Below are 15,990 nucleotides of genomic sequence, written 5' to 3'. Positions count from 1 at the left end.
GGACAGCTGGACATGCGGCACTGGCTGATGTGGAGATGATATGAGCCCATGGCTTCATTCATGTCAGTCCATTAACTTGTTTACATCCATGACAATGGGTCATGTACAGAGAAATAGGAGGATGATACATGATTATCCGCTCTTTATAACAGTAATTAAATATTAGAAATTGTGGTGTTTTGTATGTTTTTTTTACAGTGAGGACAGATTCATGGCCAGTAATATGATTGTGTTTCATTTAAACAGTACATTCATTGTTCCTGTAATGTTGTAAATATGTGGTCGAACATTTTTTTGTGCTTACATATTTTCGTTGATGTTTTGTAAATGAGGTGGAATCAGGTCAAGAATCAGGTCATCTGCAATATAGCACCAGATTCTACACAAACATGAGGTGTGAGGAAGGAGAGGGGCGGCCACATATCTGGCAGTGCCCCAGTCCAGTCATGAGCGGCTCTGCTCTCTGGGTACGGGGGTTCCGGGGCCTAGCTATAAGGAGCCAACCAAAAATCCATGCCGCTTCGGTATGGCTTTGTCTAGGCGGGATTCTGACTTAGAGGCATTCAGTCACAATCCCATAGACGGTAGCTTCACACCACTGGCTCCTCAGCCAAGCGCATAACTAACCTGTCTCATGACGTTCGCTATTAGTAGGTAAACAATCGTTCAGGCCTGTCCGACCATGTGTCCCTCCCAACAGCAGGTGGAATTTTTCACGGATCACCAATTCATTTTTTTTGCCTCTTTTTCAGTTGGTTACTGCTTCTTTCACCCAACTTCATGTTATATGTGAAGGGACCATAAAGGAGAATTTTGCAACTTTGGTAAGTTTTTGGCTCCTTCATCAGTTTCTTTGTTGCATTCTTCACTATGATGCTCACGCTACAGCTTTGGAGTCTATGTATGTCATTAAAATATCATAAAAATCAAGCGTCATTAATGACTTTGTCGTTTAGTGACTATGAACATGGCGCCATACAGAACATAGCCCAGACACAGGCTTCATTTTGGCTCTTCTGGATCTCAATAGAAAACCAAAGGGGTCACCCTCCACACCAAACAGCACAGAGAACAAAGCCAGTGGAAGTGATGAAACCAAAATTTAACTCAAAAACTATTGCGAGGGAATGCAAAAATATTATGAGGGAACGCAAAAGTATTGCGAGAGAATGCAATAATCTGGGCCAAAAAATTAACCACCATGTCCCTAGGCGGGTTCCGTACAAAAGTGATGTAACAATTCGCATAGATTTTTTTTTAAGTTATTTATTTTTAAGTTACTCAGTTATTTGAACTTTCAACCGAGTTATTGCCACAAGACGTTTCTACTTAAGTTGAAATAACTTTAGTTAAATTGAAATAATTAGAAAAAATCTATGCAAATTGTCACATCACTTTTTCTCATCGAGACAGTGCTTCATTTTTTAGAGTGTATGATCTTGAGCATTAAGGGCTTGATGAACTTCCTGAACACAGAAAGGTACAAAGTTGAAAGGTTGACCAGAGTACATTTGGAGGCCTATGCAAGATTTCACAGAAACAGATCCCACAGAGTCAAACAAAGGGCCAGAAAAAATAAAATGCTTGTTAAAACAATTCAATATCCCCATTGTATTATCAACAGGAACAGAATCCTTTAAAACATAGGTAGGCAGAACCTGAGAGTTTTTATTCACAGAAAGAGACTTAATAATATTCAAAAATTTCTGTGGGCTATTTAGGTTATTAGTGGTGATAGACAAATAATATTCTGATTTGGCTTTCTTTTCATAAGAATAGCATTTGTTTCTTAGTTTTCGAAAAGCAAGCCATTCAGTGGTAGAATCCTGTTTCCTTGCCTTAGCCCAAGTCAGGTTACGTTCATGACTAGTATCTGCCAGCTCTGTAGAGAAGCAGGGAATAGTTTTCCCCTTTACCCTGAATCTCCTTAATGGGGCATGCTTATTTACTGTTTGTATAAGAATAAGAATAAGAAAGAACTTTATTAATCCTGAAGCAAATTAATTGCCTTACAGCAAACAGCTGCGGCTCTGTTCTACTAAGTCACACAAGAGGACCACAACCACCTCCCATCACCTGCGGAATATGTTTTATTCCGCCACAAGGCACATGGAGGAACGGGAACAGTCCTGCCTCCCAACGATGGCAGAACGAGGGTGACCCTTGACTGACTATCCCAGCAGACATGGGGTGAGAGGCGGGGCACACTCTGCACACGACACCAGTCTACTGAAGGACCACATATAGACCCTGTTATAGAATGGTGGAACTAGGAAATCCACATGAACACAGAGAGAACATGCAAACTCTGAACATAAAGGACCAGGCAGCAAGTGATCCCATATCCTTCTTGCTGTGAAGAAACAGTACTAACCACTAATCTGCCACACCACTCTGTATACCAACTTTTTTTCTGATTTGGGGTTGTACTTTGAGCACAAGTGGCACAGACCATCATAAATTCAGAAGCATTCTTTGCCAAGGTGGGCCACCAGAAATGTTATTGTGTGAATTTAAATGTCCAACTTAATCCAGGATGATTAGTGACATTGGAGGTGTACCAGCACTGCAACACCTGGGATCCCAGCCCATCTGAAATGAACAGCAGGCAGGTATTAGGGACCTGAGTCCCCTTGAGTGTCCACGTAACCAGTTGTTCCAATTTGGGTCAAAGCAGGGCTCATTTGCTCTACCTGGAGTTCAGGCATTTAGTCATTTGAATATACTCAAGATTCTTCTAATCAATCCATGCCAGAAGGAGTTGCTCTGCACCCTCCAGCCAATAACCCCAGTCTTCCAGAGCCATTTTGACAGCCAGAAGCTCTTGATTATCTAAATCATAGTCCACAAGGACAACTCCCTACAAATGCAACCACAACATTAACCATACTGACCCTGGAAGAGTGCACATAAAATGATATTGTGGGTGCTCTTAATTCATAATGTGAAGTAAAACAGAGCATGCCATGTAAAAGAAACAGTTTTATTTTTGCTTAATAAACTGTACTATGTGGTCAAGACTATTTATATTTAGTTTCTTTTGTCTGTATTAGCATATTTGATATTGGAGTAATCCAGAAGTAATTGAAAGTAATCAAATTACATTACTTTTATATTATGGTACTTGGATTCCGTTACTGACTACATTTTTCAACAGGTAACTAGTAACTGTATCGGAATTTTTAAAGTAACCCTCCAAACCCTGGTCTTTATGGTTGAATATACATGTAAAAAGTAAGTCCCTTCGGCTGCTCCTTTGTTTGCACTCGGGGTCGCCACAGCAAATCCAAGGTGGATCTGCATGTTGATTTGGCACAGGTTTTACGCCGGATGCCCTTCCTGACGCAACTCCACATTACATGGAGAAATGTGGCAGGGGTGGGATTTGAACCCAGAACCTTCCGAACTGAAACCAAGCGCATTAACCACTTGGTCACCACCCCTGAATTGGTTGAATATACATGTAAATAGTTGAATAAAAGGTTTTCATCTAATTTGACATTTTCTTTTTGCTTTTCTTTTATGGTGACTATAACTTTCCCTGTAGGAATAACTTTCATTCCCAGGAATATGTTCTAAATAAAATTATCAGCAATGTTTAAGTTTTCTTTATTGAACATAATATAAAAATCATTGTAAGTTATGTGTAATAGCACTGCAAAATATATTTTTAAACAGGACTGCATTATATCTTGTGTTAATCTTTTTTTTCTGGGACTGAAAATTATTCTTGTAGTAGGCTGGAATTTAATATATATATTTTTTGGACATTCAAATTTATTGGACTGAAATTTAACCCTCTGGTTTTGGGTATATTAGGGCAATTTTGACTATTTTTGGTTACCTTCATAATTCAGCTTAAAAAACTGTTTACCTCACCTTGTTTTTTTGCACAACTTCACCTGTGTGACTTAATGCAAATATAAATTGCACATTTCAATAATGTAGCAAAATCAAAGTTATATACATGTATTTGCATTAAAATGCAGGAGTGCTTCAGGCATTTTTTTAATACAGCAATTTACATGAAGTAACATGCCAAACAAATTACATTTGTGCTACTTTGTTAAAACAATTCCTGTCCAAAGCAAGACTTCTCTGACGTGTGTGTGGCATGCAGCCATCCATGTGCAGGGGATATGAACACCGTGCAAAAAAAATGAAGGCACTGTGTCCACTGCAGGTCAGTGTGTCGCACGGCATACACACCACGCACATCTGAACAGGCCGTCATGTCCACAAAGTGTTCCAACAGCAAATGCGTCATCGGCTATGAGTATCTAATATAGGGTGGCGTCAAGAGGGACTGAGCGAGACGAATTGGTATGACGCATGCAGCCACAGTGCAGGGACCACATACGAGGTCTATTAGAAAAGTATCCGACCTTATTATTTTTTTCAAAAACCATATGGATTTGAATCACATGTGATTACATCAGACATGCTTGAACCCTCGTGGGCATGCGAGAGTTTTTTCACGCCTGTCGGTTACATCATTTGCCTGTGGGCAGTCTTTGAGTGAGGAGTCGTCCACCCGCTCGTCGATTTTTTTCATTGTTTAGGAATGGCTCAGAGACTGTTGCTTTGTTTGATAAAAATTTTTTCAAAACTGTAAGGCACAACTGAGTGGACACCATTCAATAAATTCAGCTGGTTTTCGGTAAAAATTTTAACGGCTGATGAGAGATTTTGGTCTGTAACTGTCGCTTTAAGCACGGTCCACGGCGCCTGACAGCGATCTGCGCTTCGAGGCGGCAGCGTCTCGCCGTTTCAAGTTGAAAACTTCCACATTTCAGGCTCTGTTGACGCAGTAAGTCGTCAGAGAACAGAGAACTTTCAGAAGAAGTCGGCATGAGGAGTTTATTCGGACATTCCATTGTTAACGGTCATTTTGTAATGAAAGAACGTGCGGGCAGAGTCGCATGTCGGGCTGGACCCGACCGCAGGTGGTCACGGCAGGAAAAACACCTCCGTTGGAAATCTTAACGGGCAAGTTGGAACATGCCCAAGCTGTTAAACAATTTCTCAGTTACTCACTTGTTGAAAGCCATTAAAAGCCGCCTGAATTCTACAAATGGTTTTCAACACGGAGGTGTTTTTCCTGTCGCGGCGCACACAGATTTGCCGAGTCGTCACGGAAACGACTCGGCGAATTTGCGCGTACGTCTTTCATAAAAAAAATGTCCTTAAACAGTGGAATGTCCGCATAAATTCCTCATGCCGGCCTCTTCTGAATCTTCTCTGTTCTCTCACGATGTCCTGGGTGAATTAAGCCTTAAATTAGGATGTTTTCAGCTCGAAACAGGCCGACGACATCGCCTGGAAGCGCTGCAGGACGTCCCGCTCCGTGGGAAGTCCTTACACCAACAGAAACACCCCATAATCTCTCATCAGCCGTTAAACTTTTCACAGAAAACCAGCTTAATTTCTCGAATAGTGTCCACTCGGATATTCCTCACAGGTCCAGAAAAAATTTTGATAAAGCAATGCGCGCCGTCTCGAGCAGCGTGTGAAACAAAGGAATTCAGCTGAGAGGGCGGGACCACATCTCACTCAAGGCCTGCCCACAGGGAAATGACGTCACCGACACGCGTGAAAAAACTCACGCATGCGCACGAGGGTTCAAGCATGATTGGTTTAATCGCATGTCATTCAAATCCATATAGTTAAAAAAAATAAATAAAAGGGTCGGTTTATTATCTAAGAGACCTCGTACATGTAAGTTCCACTACAAGGTTACATGACACATCTGGGGTGGGCACACAATAAGCATCCAAACAACAAACACATAATCAATCTGCGTCGCACAGCAGCTATCATAGCACTGTGTGAGGAATGGGCAAATTGACATCTTGCAGCTGCAGGCTGGTGCCACTGCATACTGATGTGCACACAACAAATGCAGTGACAGAGCGCCCCCCCGAAGCACAAAGGAACTATTGATCATTGATATGTATATGGCACACAGCCATCCATGTGCAGGCGATGCGAACACAGCACGAACAAACTGAAAGCACCGTGTCCACTGCAGGTCAATGTGTGGCACAGTGCACAGGGCTGCAGATCTGGACAGGCTGTTATATCCATAATAGACCTTACAGTACAGATAACGTTCCTCCCATGGGCGAAATAAATAATGTGAAATATTGTGCTCATCAGATCTGCAACACCACGGCGGCTGGTAGGCAGGTGTGCACGCTGTCACACATCACGTAACCACTCAGAGCTGAACCGATCTCATTGTGGTAATTGAATTCTATTGGACATATGACGTGGAATTGTTTTGGCATGACAACATATGAAAGATGAATCTCACTTCACAATCTCACAGGAGCAAAGCTCACTGCAAACTTTTTTAAGCAAAGGTGTCCATTGACTGTAGGGCAATGATTCGCTGCATGTGCGCGCACATCTATGTGCGCACACACACACTCACAGCTGGCAGTAAGACTGTCCACTGACAGCTGAGCACATGTAGCGGCTTATTATGAAAACACACACACACTGAGCAGTCATTTCCTCATATCAGCACTTTTGCAGACACACACCCACATGAGGTCAGTGAGCCTGGAGAAAAGAGGACGAGCAAAGGAGTGATTGAATATGAGTGAGTGACCACATGGATGCACACATATGGCATGAGTACGGTCCATATGTTGGTTGTTCTTTGATGTCCAGTACAGGTCTTGTGCAAAGGGAGGAACACAGCACTCCGGCCTGTGTTTGCCATCCAGATTTGGAGATCGGACAGTCTGCAGTGCCTTTTATGGCGATCTGACAGCAGTCTGTGTTGTCTACATACACTCTGGATGCGATCTGACAGGTGTGGACGAGGCAGTCTGTCTGCACCCAGACACTACAGACCATGCCTCTTTTCATCCCGACTGCGCCGGATTATGGCAATATTTGCCATATCGGGCAGGCTTCCGGCACATTCTTCGTATGTGTGACAGAGGCTTAAGCATAAGCAAGGCTTAACCTAGCCATGTTCTGATCCACTTTGATAATGACCCTGTTTCATAACTTTCCCATAGGATTATGTTCTTTTTTCTGCAGCAAAGGAACACTTTTCCTCCTCATCCATGTGCTGGAGCAAGGAATGGTAATGGCCTTATTCAGCACAATTCCTGTGTGGATAAGATACTGCAACACTGAATGAATGTGGTTGGAAAATGCATCGCGACATAGCAGTTATTTGCAGTCCTGGTCAGAATTATTGAACCCTTGATTTTTTTTCCCTCTAAAAGCAAAAATGGGGACCTAACAAGTCAGGACTGCAGGCAGGCCAGTCCAGAATCCATCCTTCTGTAGCCATCCTTTTGGCTACATGAAAGCAACACTTTCTATTTTAGAAAGTGTTGCTGACATGACCATTTTTCTTTTGTTGTTTTTTAGAGAAAGAGAGTTTTTTTAGAAAGAGAGCGATACCCATATGAAATTCTCCGGGTTCTAAAATTGGTTATGAGGCAAAGATCATCTAGAACAGGGACTGAAACTAGAGGTGACCCTCTGTAGTTTCAGAAAGTGGTCAAATGAAGTCTTTACAATGTTCCATCACTAGTTTATTAATAGACACAAGTTGGACAAATTGGATGAGTTAGAGCCTTATGTTCCAGCAACCTTAAAATTAGCTATTTCAGTAACGGGAAGTCTGTGAATGGAAGCCAGAATGAATGAATGAATGAATGAATGAATGAAAATGAAAACTGTTTATTTCGAACATTTGATACAACACAATTACAAGATAGATCAGTAAAGACAACAAAAAAGTTCCTACTGTGTACCCAACATGTCCGAAAAGGGGTAGGGTGAAGCATCAGCTTATTTATCTCTACCCCTTCTTCCCCACAACCAGTAATACCCTTTGCCACATATACACATAGATTCCTACACACCTAAACCAATATATATATATATATATATATATATATATATATATATATATATATATATATATATATATATATATATATATAAAACAAAACACCCTAACCCTCATTACCCTTCCTCCTCCCTATACCTAGAAAAAAACATATTTTTGTACCACTGTTTGAACTGGTTCATGCTTGGACATTGCTTGAGCCCCACTCCCAATCTGTTCCACATCCTCACCCCACAGACAGAAATACAGAAACCTTTTAATGTTGTTCGTGCCCACTGATGCTTTAAATTAAATTTCCCCCTCAGACTGCAATCCCCTGATCTGTTAAAAAACATATTTTTAATATTTGCTGGAAGTAAATTGTTTATTGCTTTATACACGATTTGTACTGTTTGAAAATGAACCAAGTCTGTGAATTTTAAGAATTTGGATTGTAAAAATAGTGGATTTGTATGATCTCTATAGCCAGTATTATGAATAATTCTTATAGCTCTTTTCTGCATTACTTCGCTTTGTTTAGAACTGAAATGCTTCTTGACAGTTTACTTTGTATATGTTTTATATGAGTCTTCCAGTTTATCTTATCATCTATTATCACCCCCAGAAACGTATTTTCATGTACCCTTTCAATATCTACCCCCTCGACTTGTAACTGAACCTGTATGTCTGTATTACAATAGCCAAATAACATGTATTTTGTTTTACATAAGTTTAATGATAATTTGTTTCTGTCAAACCATATTTTCAATTTTCCCATTTCTATACTGATCCTCCTCAGAATGAGTGTGATGTGATCAAATACCCTGGTTTTAGTGAAGAATGTAGCATGTCTGCCCAAATTTCTTCACATTTTTTAACTCTTCCACCTCCACCAACAGTGACATTACTCTGTTTAACCAATAAGGTGCTGAGAAACACCAGAGTGAAATAATCAGGGCTGGTATTCACAACGCATCCTAAGGCTAAAAGTAGCTCGAGGCTTTGCCATTGTTGATCCTGTTTTTGCCTAGCTGTGTTTTTTGCCTGTTTTTTTACATCGACTCAGTCTCATGTTTTGGATACCATTGCTGAGTGGTTATTGACTTTGAGCACCGGTTTGAGTGAACTAGTTAAGCAGCACGATCTGCTCATGTCATCTTTGGGCTCTCAGGTCAGTCTCCTCATGAAGAAGCTTGATGATAACATACCCCTCACAGCAACACCTGAGGCAGCGGCGCATCCATTACCAGAGGTGTCAGCTGGAAGCTTGTTCTGAGACAGAGACTTTGAATTTTGTCATCAGCTCACTTCTCTGGGGAATCTGGAGATGTAAAGCCTTTCCTCAATCAATGTTAGTTGCATTTTGAGCTCAAGGCCTAAACCATTTCTTGTGATCATGCCTTTATCATCTCCCACCTGCCTGGCTGTGTTGTGGCATGGGCCACAGCTGAGTGGGGATGCCAGTCCAGCACCTCCTCATCACTCCTCCATCAAGTGTTTGAGCAGTTATTTCCACACACATCTCCGGGTCAGAAGGCTACGAGGTCATTACTGACTTTAAGGCAAGGTTCATGACAGGTGGCTGACTATGCCATCGATTTCTGCACCCTCACCACAAAGAGCGAGGGGAACACAGCAGCAATAACCATTTTTTCAAGCACTTTCACGTCTGATCAAGGACCAACTCGCAGCTATCAAGTTGCCTGAAGATTTGGATTCTGTCACTTTGGCTATTTCAGTGCACAGAAGACTCTCGGAATGACACCAGGAGGTGGGCCGCGGGAGCGATCGAGGAGCTCTGATGACAAGGAAACAGAACACCAGATGGGACCTGTCATCTTGGATAACCACGCCCTCAACCGGCACAAAAGAGGAACCAATGCAACTGGGACACACATCTGTCTGCAGAGGAATGTCAGTGCCATCAGCGAAAGAGGCGGTGTTTCTATTGCAGTCAGCTCAGGTACCTGGTTTCAGGCTGCCCAGCCTGCAGTTCCCGCTCCCTGCCACCGACTGCCATGAGGGTGAGTCAGAACAATATTAACTCTGAAGAAGACGTCAACCAAGTTAAAGCCACAGTCTCTTTTAATGGCACCTCTGAGACTGTATCAATATTCGTTGACTCTGGTTCTGATGCCGACTGCACCCGTCTGTTGCCTGGAGTCTGTGCCTTATACTACTGCCTTAGCCACACCCCCTTGATGTGAACACCGTGGATGGCAGCATATTAGATCAAGTTTTTCCTCTGCTAACTGCCAGTGCAGCCACCATTTTCTGATGGACAAACTGAGACCTCGATGTTGCATATTTTTGGGACAATTTCTCATCCTGTTATTTTGAGGCAACCTTGGTTAGAGAAACACAGCCCAAATTTTAAGTGTACTTAAAATGGGCACTGGGCAGATCCAGTCTGGGGGCCAACTTGCCAGCTCATATGCCTGGTCCAACCAGAGAAGTCAGAGACACCAGCTAACCCTGATTTAATTAATATTCTCGCTTGTTATCATGATTTGGCTGCAGTATTTAGTTCGGCCGAGACCAAGTCTCTGCCTCCACATCAACCTTATGACTACGCAACTGACTTACTGCCTGGAGCCACGCCTCCTGAGGGCAAGCTATATTGGCCTCAAAATCCATTTTTACACACTAAGCCTATGTCAGCCAGGAGTTAATGCTGTCATCTGTGGCATTAATGTATATACGTGGGTGATCTACTTGAGGAACGGCATTAAAGAGTTGACTGTCTTGAGTGTCTCCTGTGTCCCATCTGGTAATAGATACAGATTACAATAGTACCTAAATAGTACATGTTACATGGTGTCAGAATCGTGTTGAATTCCGCCTCAGATGATCAGAAAGAAGGAATTGCCCATCAGTCGCGGTAAAATTAATTTATTAATAAGTCAAGTGCATCCCAAGTTTTCGTGGTAAATGCTAAGCTATGCTAACGCTAGCCAGCAGGTAGAAACTGAGTGCAGCAAGCTAGCAGCTAGTCAGTCAGATCACGACAGAGCGTGTCAGTAACGGACGATGAAAGGACAGCGCGGAGGACAACTCGACGGTAAAAAAAAAAAAAAAAAAAAGGAAACAGAGATGGATTCACTTTTGCCCGTAACCCCACCGGATAACTTCGATTTTTCAGACTTTTCTACATGGCCCAACTGGATTTGTCGATTTGAAAGGTTCCGTGTTGCAGCGGGACTGGACAAGAAAGATGAACAGTATCAGGTGAACGCATTGGTTTATGCTATGGGAGATAAAGCAGATGATACTCTGTCAATCCTAGTCTTCAATGCCGAGAATAATGAGAGTATAAACAAGTACCAGTCAGTTAGAGCAGCCTTTGATAAATATTTCATATGCAAGTACAATGTGATCTACGAGAGGGCGCGCTTCAATAGGAGAAGCCAGGAGCCAGGTGAAACGGCTGAAGCCTTCATTGCTGCAGTTTACAAACTGGCAGAACACTGCCAACATGGCCCTCTGCCAGATGAAATGATCAGAGAAAGGCTAGTGGTAGGCATAAAGCATCACGGACTGTCAGAAAAGTTACAGATGGACAGTGAATTAACATTGGAAAAAGCAATCGGCAACATGAAGAAATTAAGAAACAGCAACCAATAGTGAGAGAGGCAATGGCAACTGAACAAAGAGAGGTGAATGTGGACTTACTGAAATTTAAGAAAAAGCCATACAGAGAGAACCAGACATGGAAAGGGACAAAAGGACATTCAGAAAGGACAGAAAAGCTGTGGGCGGTGTGGAAAAGGGCCGCCACACTCCCTGAACTGTGCTGCATGAGATGCAGAGTGCAGAAAATGTAGGAAGAGAGGACATTTTGCAGCAGTGTGTAAGTCAGGCAGAGTAGGTGCAGTGCTCGAGGCAGAGGAAGAGGAGACACTTTTCCTGTGTGCAGTGTCCACGGGAAGAAACCTACATGGAAGAAAACACTGAAAGCGAATGGACAGGCACTTACCTTCAAGCTGGATACAGGAGCAGACGCAACCATCATCCCAAGTGCTGCCTACTCAGAGAGACTACATGGCCCACTCACCAAAGCATCCATACCACTGTGTGGACCCAGCAACGAACCGCTACAGGTGAGAGGTCAGTTTGATGCTGTCATGACATACAAGGACAGAACAACAATACAGCCAGTGTATGTAGTATAAAAGCTAGCAACACCACTGCTGGGTCTGCCAGCCATCTCAGACCTAAAACATACATGTGGTGGATAGTGTAATAGAGTCAGAGGCCGACATGAAGAAACAGTACCCCCAGGTCTTCACAGGACTGGGCTGCCTCACAGGGGAGTACAAAATCAAATTGAAGGACGATGTCAAGCCCTATGCACTGTCACTGCCACGGCATGTACCTCTGCCACTGCATGACAAGGTCAAAGAGGAGCTCCAAAGAATGGAGAAAATGGGTGCGATCGTGCCCATAGAGGAGCCTACAGACTGGTGTGCGGGCATGGTCATGGCACCAAAGCCCAACGGAAATATCAGAATCTGCTCCGACATGACACATCTGAATGAGTACATTTACAGAGAGAGACACATCTTGCCAGCTGTCGACGAAACCCTGGCTAAGTTGGCTGGGGCAACCGTCTTTTCGAAGCTGGATGCTACAGCTGGATTCTGGCAGGTACCCCTGCATCCACAATCAGTCCCACTGACTACATTCATCACGCCTTTCGGGAGATACTGCTACAAGAGACTGCCTTTCGGCATTTCGTCAGCACCCGAGCACTTTCAAAAATGGCTGACACCGATGGTGACGGGGTTAGAAGGGACGGTATGCCATGCTGATGACATCCTTGTCTTTGGGTCAACACGAGAACAACATGACCAGAGGCTGCACAGGGTGTTGGTGTGGCTCCTGGAAGAGGGGCTGACACTGAACAAGTGTCAGTTTGCAGTCAACAAGGTAATGTTCCTGGGCCACATCATCAGCACGGGGGGCATAGAAGCGGATCCAGGCAAGATCAAAGCCATCACAGCGATGCCCACGGCTAAAGACGCTGCGGACGTGAAAAGGTTTGTGGGCATGGTCAACTACGTGGGCAAGTTCTCTCCACGTATAGCAGAACTCACACAGCCACTGAGAGACCTGCTAAAAACAGACAAAGACTGGGTGTGGGGCAGTGCAGAGCAGAGAGCATTCGACGAGCTGCGTAAGGAACTCAGCTCACCAACAGTACTGGCCCAGTACTGTCTACACCGAGAGACAATAGCAGCAGATGCTTCATCCTTTGGGCTAGGTGGAGTGTTGTCTCAGAAGCAGCAGTCTGGAGTCAGCAGTCCAATAGCCTTCATATCACGCAGCATGACAGACACGGAGCGTAGGTACGCTCAGATAGAGAAGGAAGCGCTGGCGCTGACCTGGGCGTGTGAGCGCTTTCAGTCTTACCTCATAGAGAAGGACTTTTTGATACAAACTGATCACAAACCTCTGATTTCCCTGCTGGGCAGTAGGGCATTGGATGACTTACCACCCCGCATCCTGAGATTCAGGCTGCGGCTGCTTTGTTTGATGTACAAGATTGAACACGTGCCTGGAAAGAAATTGGTCACAGTGGACACACTCTCCAGAGCACCAATCCAAGCGCTGCCTACACCGGAGGACAAGCAGCTGGAAGAGGATGTGTGTGTCTCCATCAACATCATCATGGAGCACCTGCCAGCATCAGAACAGAGGTTAGTGCAGATCAGAGCAGCACAAGAAGCAGATGATGTGTGCAAAAGACTAAAATGCATGGTGCAAACAGGTTGGCCCCTGAACACAAAAGCTCTTCCACCACAACTGCAGCTGTACTGGCAGTATCAACAAGACCTGCTGGTGGCAGACGGACTGCTGATGAAAGGCCAACGAATCGTCATCCCCACCACACTGCAAGAGCAAATGCTGGACAAAATACACGAAGGTCACCAAGGTATGACAAAGTGTGTGGCCAGAGCGCAGCAATCAATGTGGTGGCCAGGTCTGTCTAAACAGATCAAGGGGAAGGTGGAAAACTGTGCAACCTGTGCATGGGAGGCCCACAATGCACCAGAGCCACTGCTGGCAACTCAGCTGCCAGAAAGACCATGGCAGCGTGTGGCAGTGGATCTCTTTCAGTGGGAAAATGCAATGTATCTTCTGTGCATCGACTACTACTCACGCTACATTGAAGTGGCAAACCTCACCTCCACCACCACAGCTCACGTGACAGGAAATCTGAAGGCGATCTTTGCCTGTCACGGAGTCCCAGAGACAGACAACGTCACAGACAACGGCCCTCAGTTCTCTGCAGCGGAGTTTGCAGCCTTCGCCAGAGAGTACGACTTCACACACATGACCAGCAGTCCCCGTTACCCTCAAAGTAATGGAGAGGCTGAGATGGCGGTGAGGACAGTAAAATCTCTCCTGAAGAAGGAGGAAGATCCCCACAAGGCACTCATGGCCTCAGGCCTACAGGGCCACTCCCTTGGCACAAGGCTCATCCCCTGCACAGCTGCTGATGGGCCGCAACATCAGGACACCCCTGCCGGTCAGTGAAGGGAAACTACAACCTGCATGGCCTGACCTGCAGGCCTTCAGAAGGAAAGACCAGGAGTTAAAAGAACAACAGGCTTCTTGGTACAACAAACGACACAACACGCTCAGGCCAGGACAAATGGTCTGGGTGAAGGATACAAAAGAGACAGGAACTGTCAGTGGTCCAGCTCAGACAGCCAGGTCGTACAGCATAGACCTGCCCTCAGACACTCTCGGGAGGACCCGATCCCACATCAAGGTCATTCCAGAGCCTACCAAAGAGACTAGAATGAGCCGGACCATAAGACCACCAAACAGACTGAACCTGTAGAAAGCTGTGGTTTGGATCACAGGGCAAAATAAACCCTGTGCAGCTTGGGGACCCGGGCAGTCTACCCCGACCCCTAGTCAAAAAAAAAGAAAAAAAAAAGAAAAGCTGAAATGAAATGTTCATGAAAAAAAAACCTTATATGTTGACCAAGAGAACATGTTATGATGTTATGCAAAAAAAAAAAAAAAAAAAAGGAGGAGAAGGTGAAGTAATACAGAATGCAGTAATTCTATAGACTGCAATGGACTTGAATGTTTAATGTAATGCTCTGGTTATGAATTCTTAATACAGGTACATGGTTGATGTGTTTTAATACTCAGGATTTAATATGAGGATTTTGAATATTTAAAGTAAATTTACTGTTCCAGTTTATATAGAATTAGTGATAAGTGTGACAATTAACTAAAGGGGGGAGATGTAGCGTGGGCATAAGATATGTACCTACAGGGATGATATAAAAGGACGGACCCCACAGGAAGTGGGTGTGGCATTAATGTATATACATGGGTGATCTACTTGAGGAACGGCATTAAAGAGTTGACTGTCATGAGTGTCTCCCGTGTCCTGTCTGGTAATAGATACAGATTACAACAGTACCTAAATAGTACATGTTACATCATCGACTCCTAGCTGACATAATGCCAATCACTCTGAAACAAAGCCTGATGTATGATCTAAAGCCGACATTGCAGAGATGTGTGTGCTGTTTGAGTTGTAACTCATGTTGCTAGTAAAATTCAACTAAGAATTTGACACCACTGCACACCTTACCTGAGTATCTTGTATTTATTTAAAGTAAATAAGTTAATTCAAATTTTCTAACAAATTGGTGGAGAATGTGGGCACTGGCACATATCTGAACTTATGGAGGAACAGTGTCAAGCACCTACACAGTGCATCCAGAAAGGATTCACAGCTCTTTTCTAGATGTTCTTATGTTACAGCCTTATTCTAAAATGGAGAAAATATTTCTTTACCTCAATATTCTCTTCACAACACCCCATAATGACAACATGAAAAAAGCTGTTGTTTTTTTTTGGAAATTGATTAAAAATAAAACAAAAAATACATGTACATTGGTATTCATACCTTTTGCTCAATACTTTGTTGATGCTTCTTTGGGAGCAATTTCAGCCTCAAGTCATCTTGATTATGATGCCACAAGCTTGGTGCACCAATGTTTTGGCAATTTTGCCCATTTCTCTTTGCAGCACCTCGCAAGCTCCATCAGGTTGGATGGGGAACATCAGTGCACAAGGACATTCACAGAGATGTCCTG

The 15,990-nt window shown here is 43.7% G+C and overlaps 1 protein-coding gene across 1 annotated transcript; it reads left to right on the top strand.

The window, feature by feature from the left end:
* Nucleotides 1-12,121: 12,121 nt before the first annotated feature.
* Nucleotides 12,122-14,401, top strand: LOC117507844 (uncharacterized protein K02A2.6-like). The gene has a single exon (XM_034167628.1). It carries the CDS (start codon nucleotides 12,122-12,124, stop codon nucleotides 14,399-14,401), a length of 2,280 nt encoding a protein of 759 aa, XP_034023519.1.
* The last annotated feature ends 1,589 nt before the right edge of the window (nucleotides 14,402-15,990 follow it).

This window comes from Thalassophryne amazonica, chromosome 3 (genome assembly GCF_902500255.1).
Source record: "Thalassophryne amazonica chromosome 3, fThaAma1.1, whole genome shotgun sequence".
Classification (NCBI taxonomy): Eukaryota; Metazoa; Chordata; class Actinopteri; order Batrachoidiformes; family Batrachoididae; genus Thalassophryne; species Thalassophryne amazonica.
Note: the sequence above shows the minus strand (reverse complement) of the source record. Positions and strands in the feature narration are given on the sequence as shown.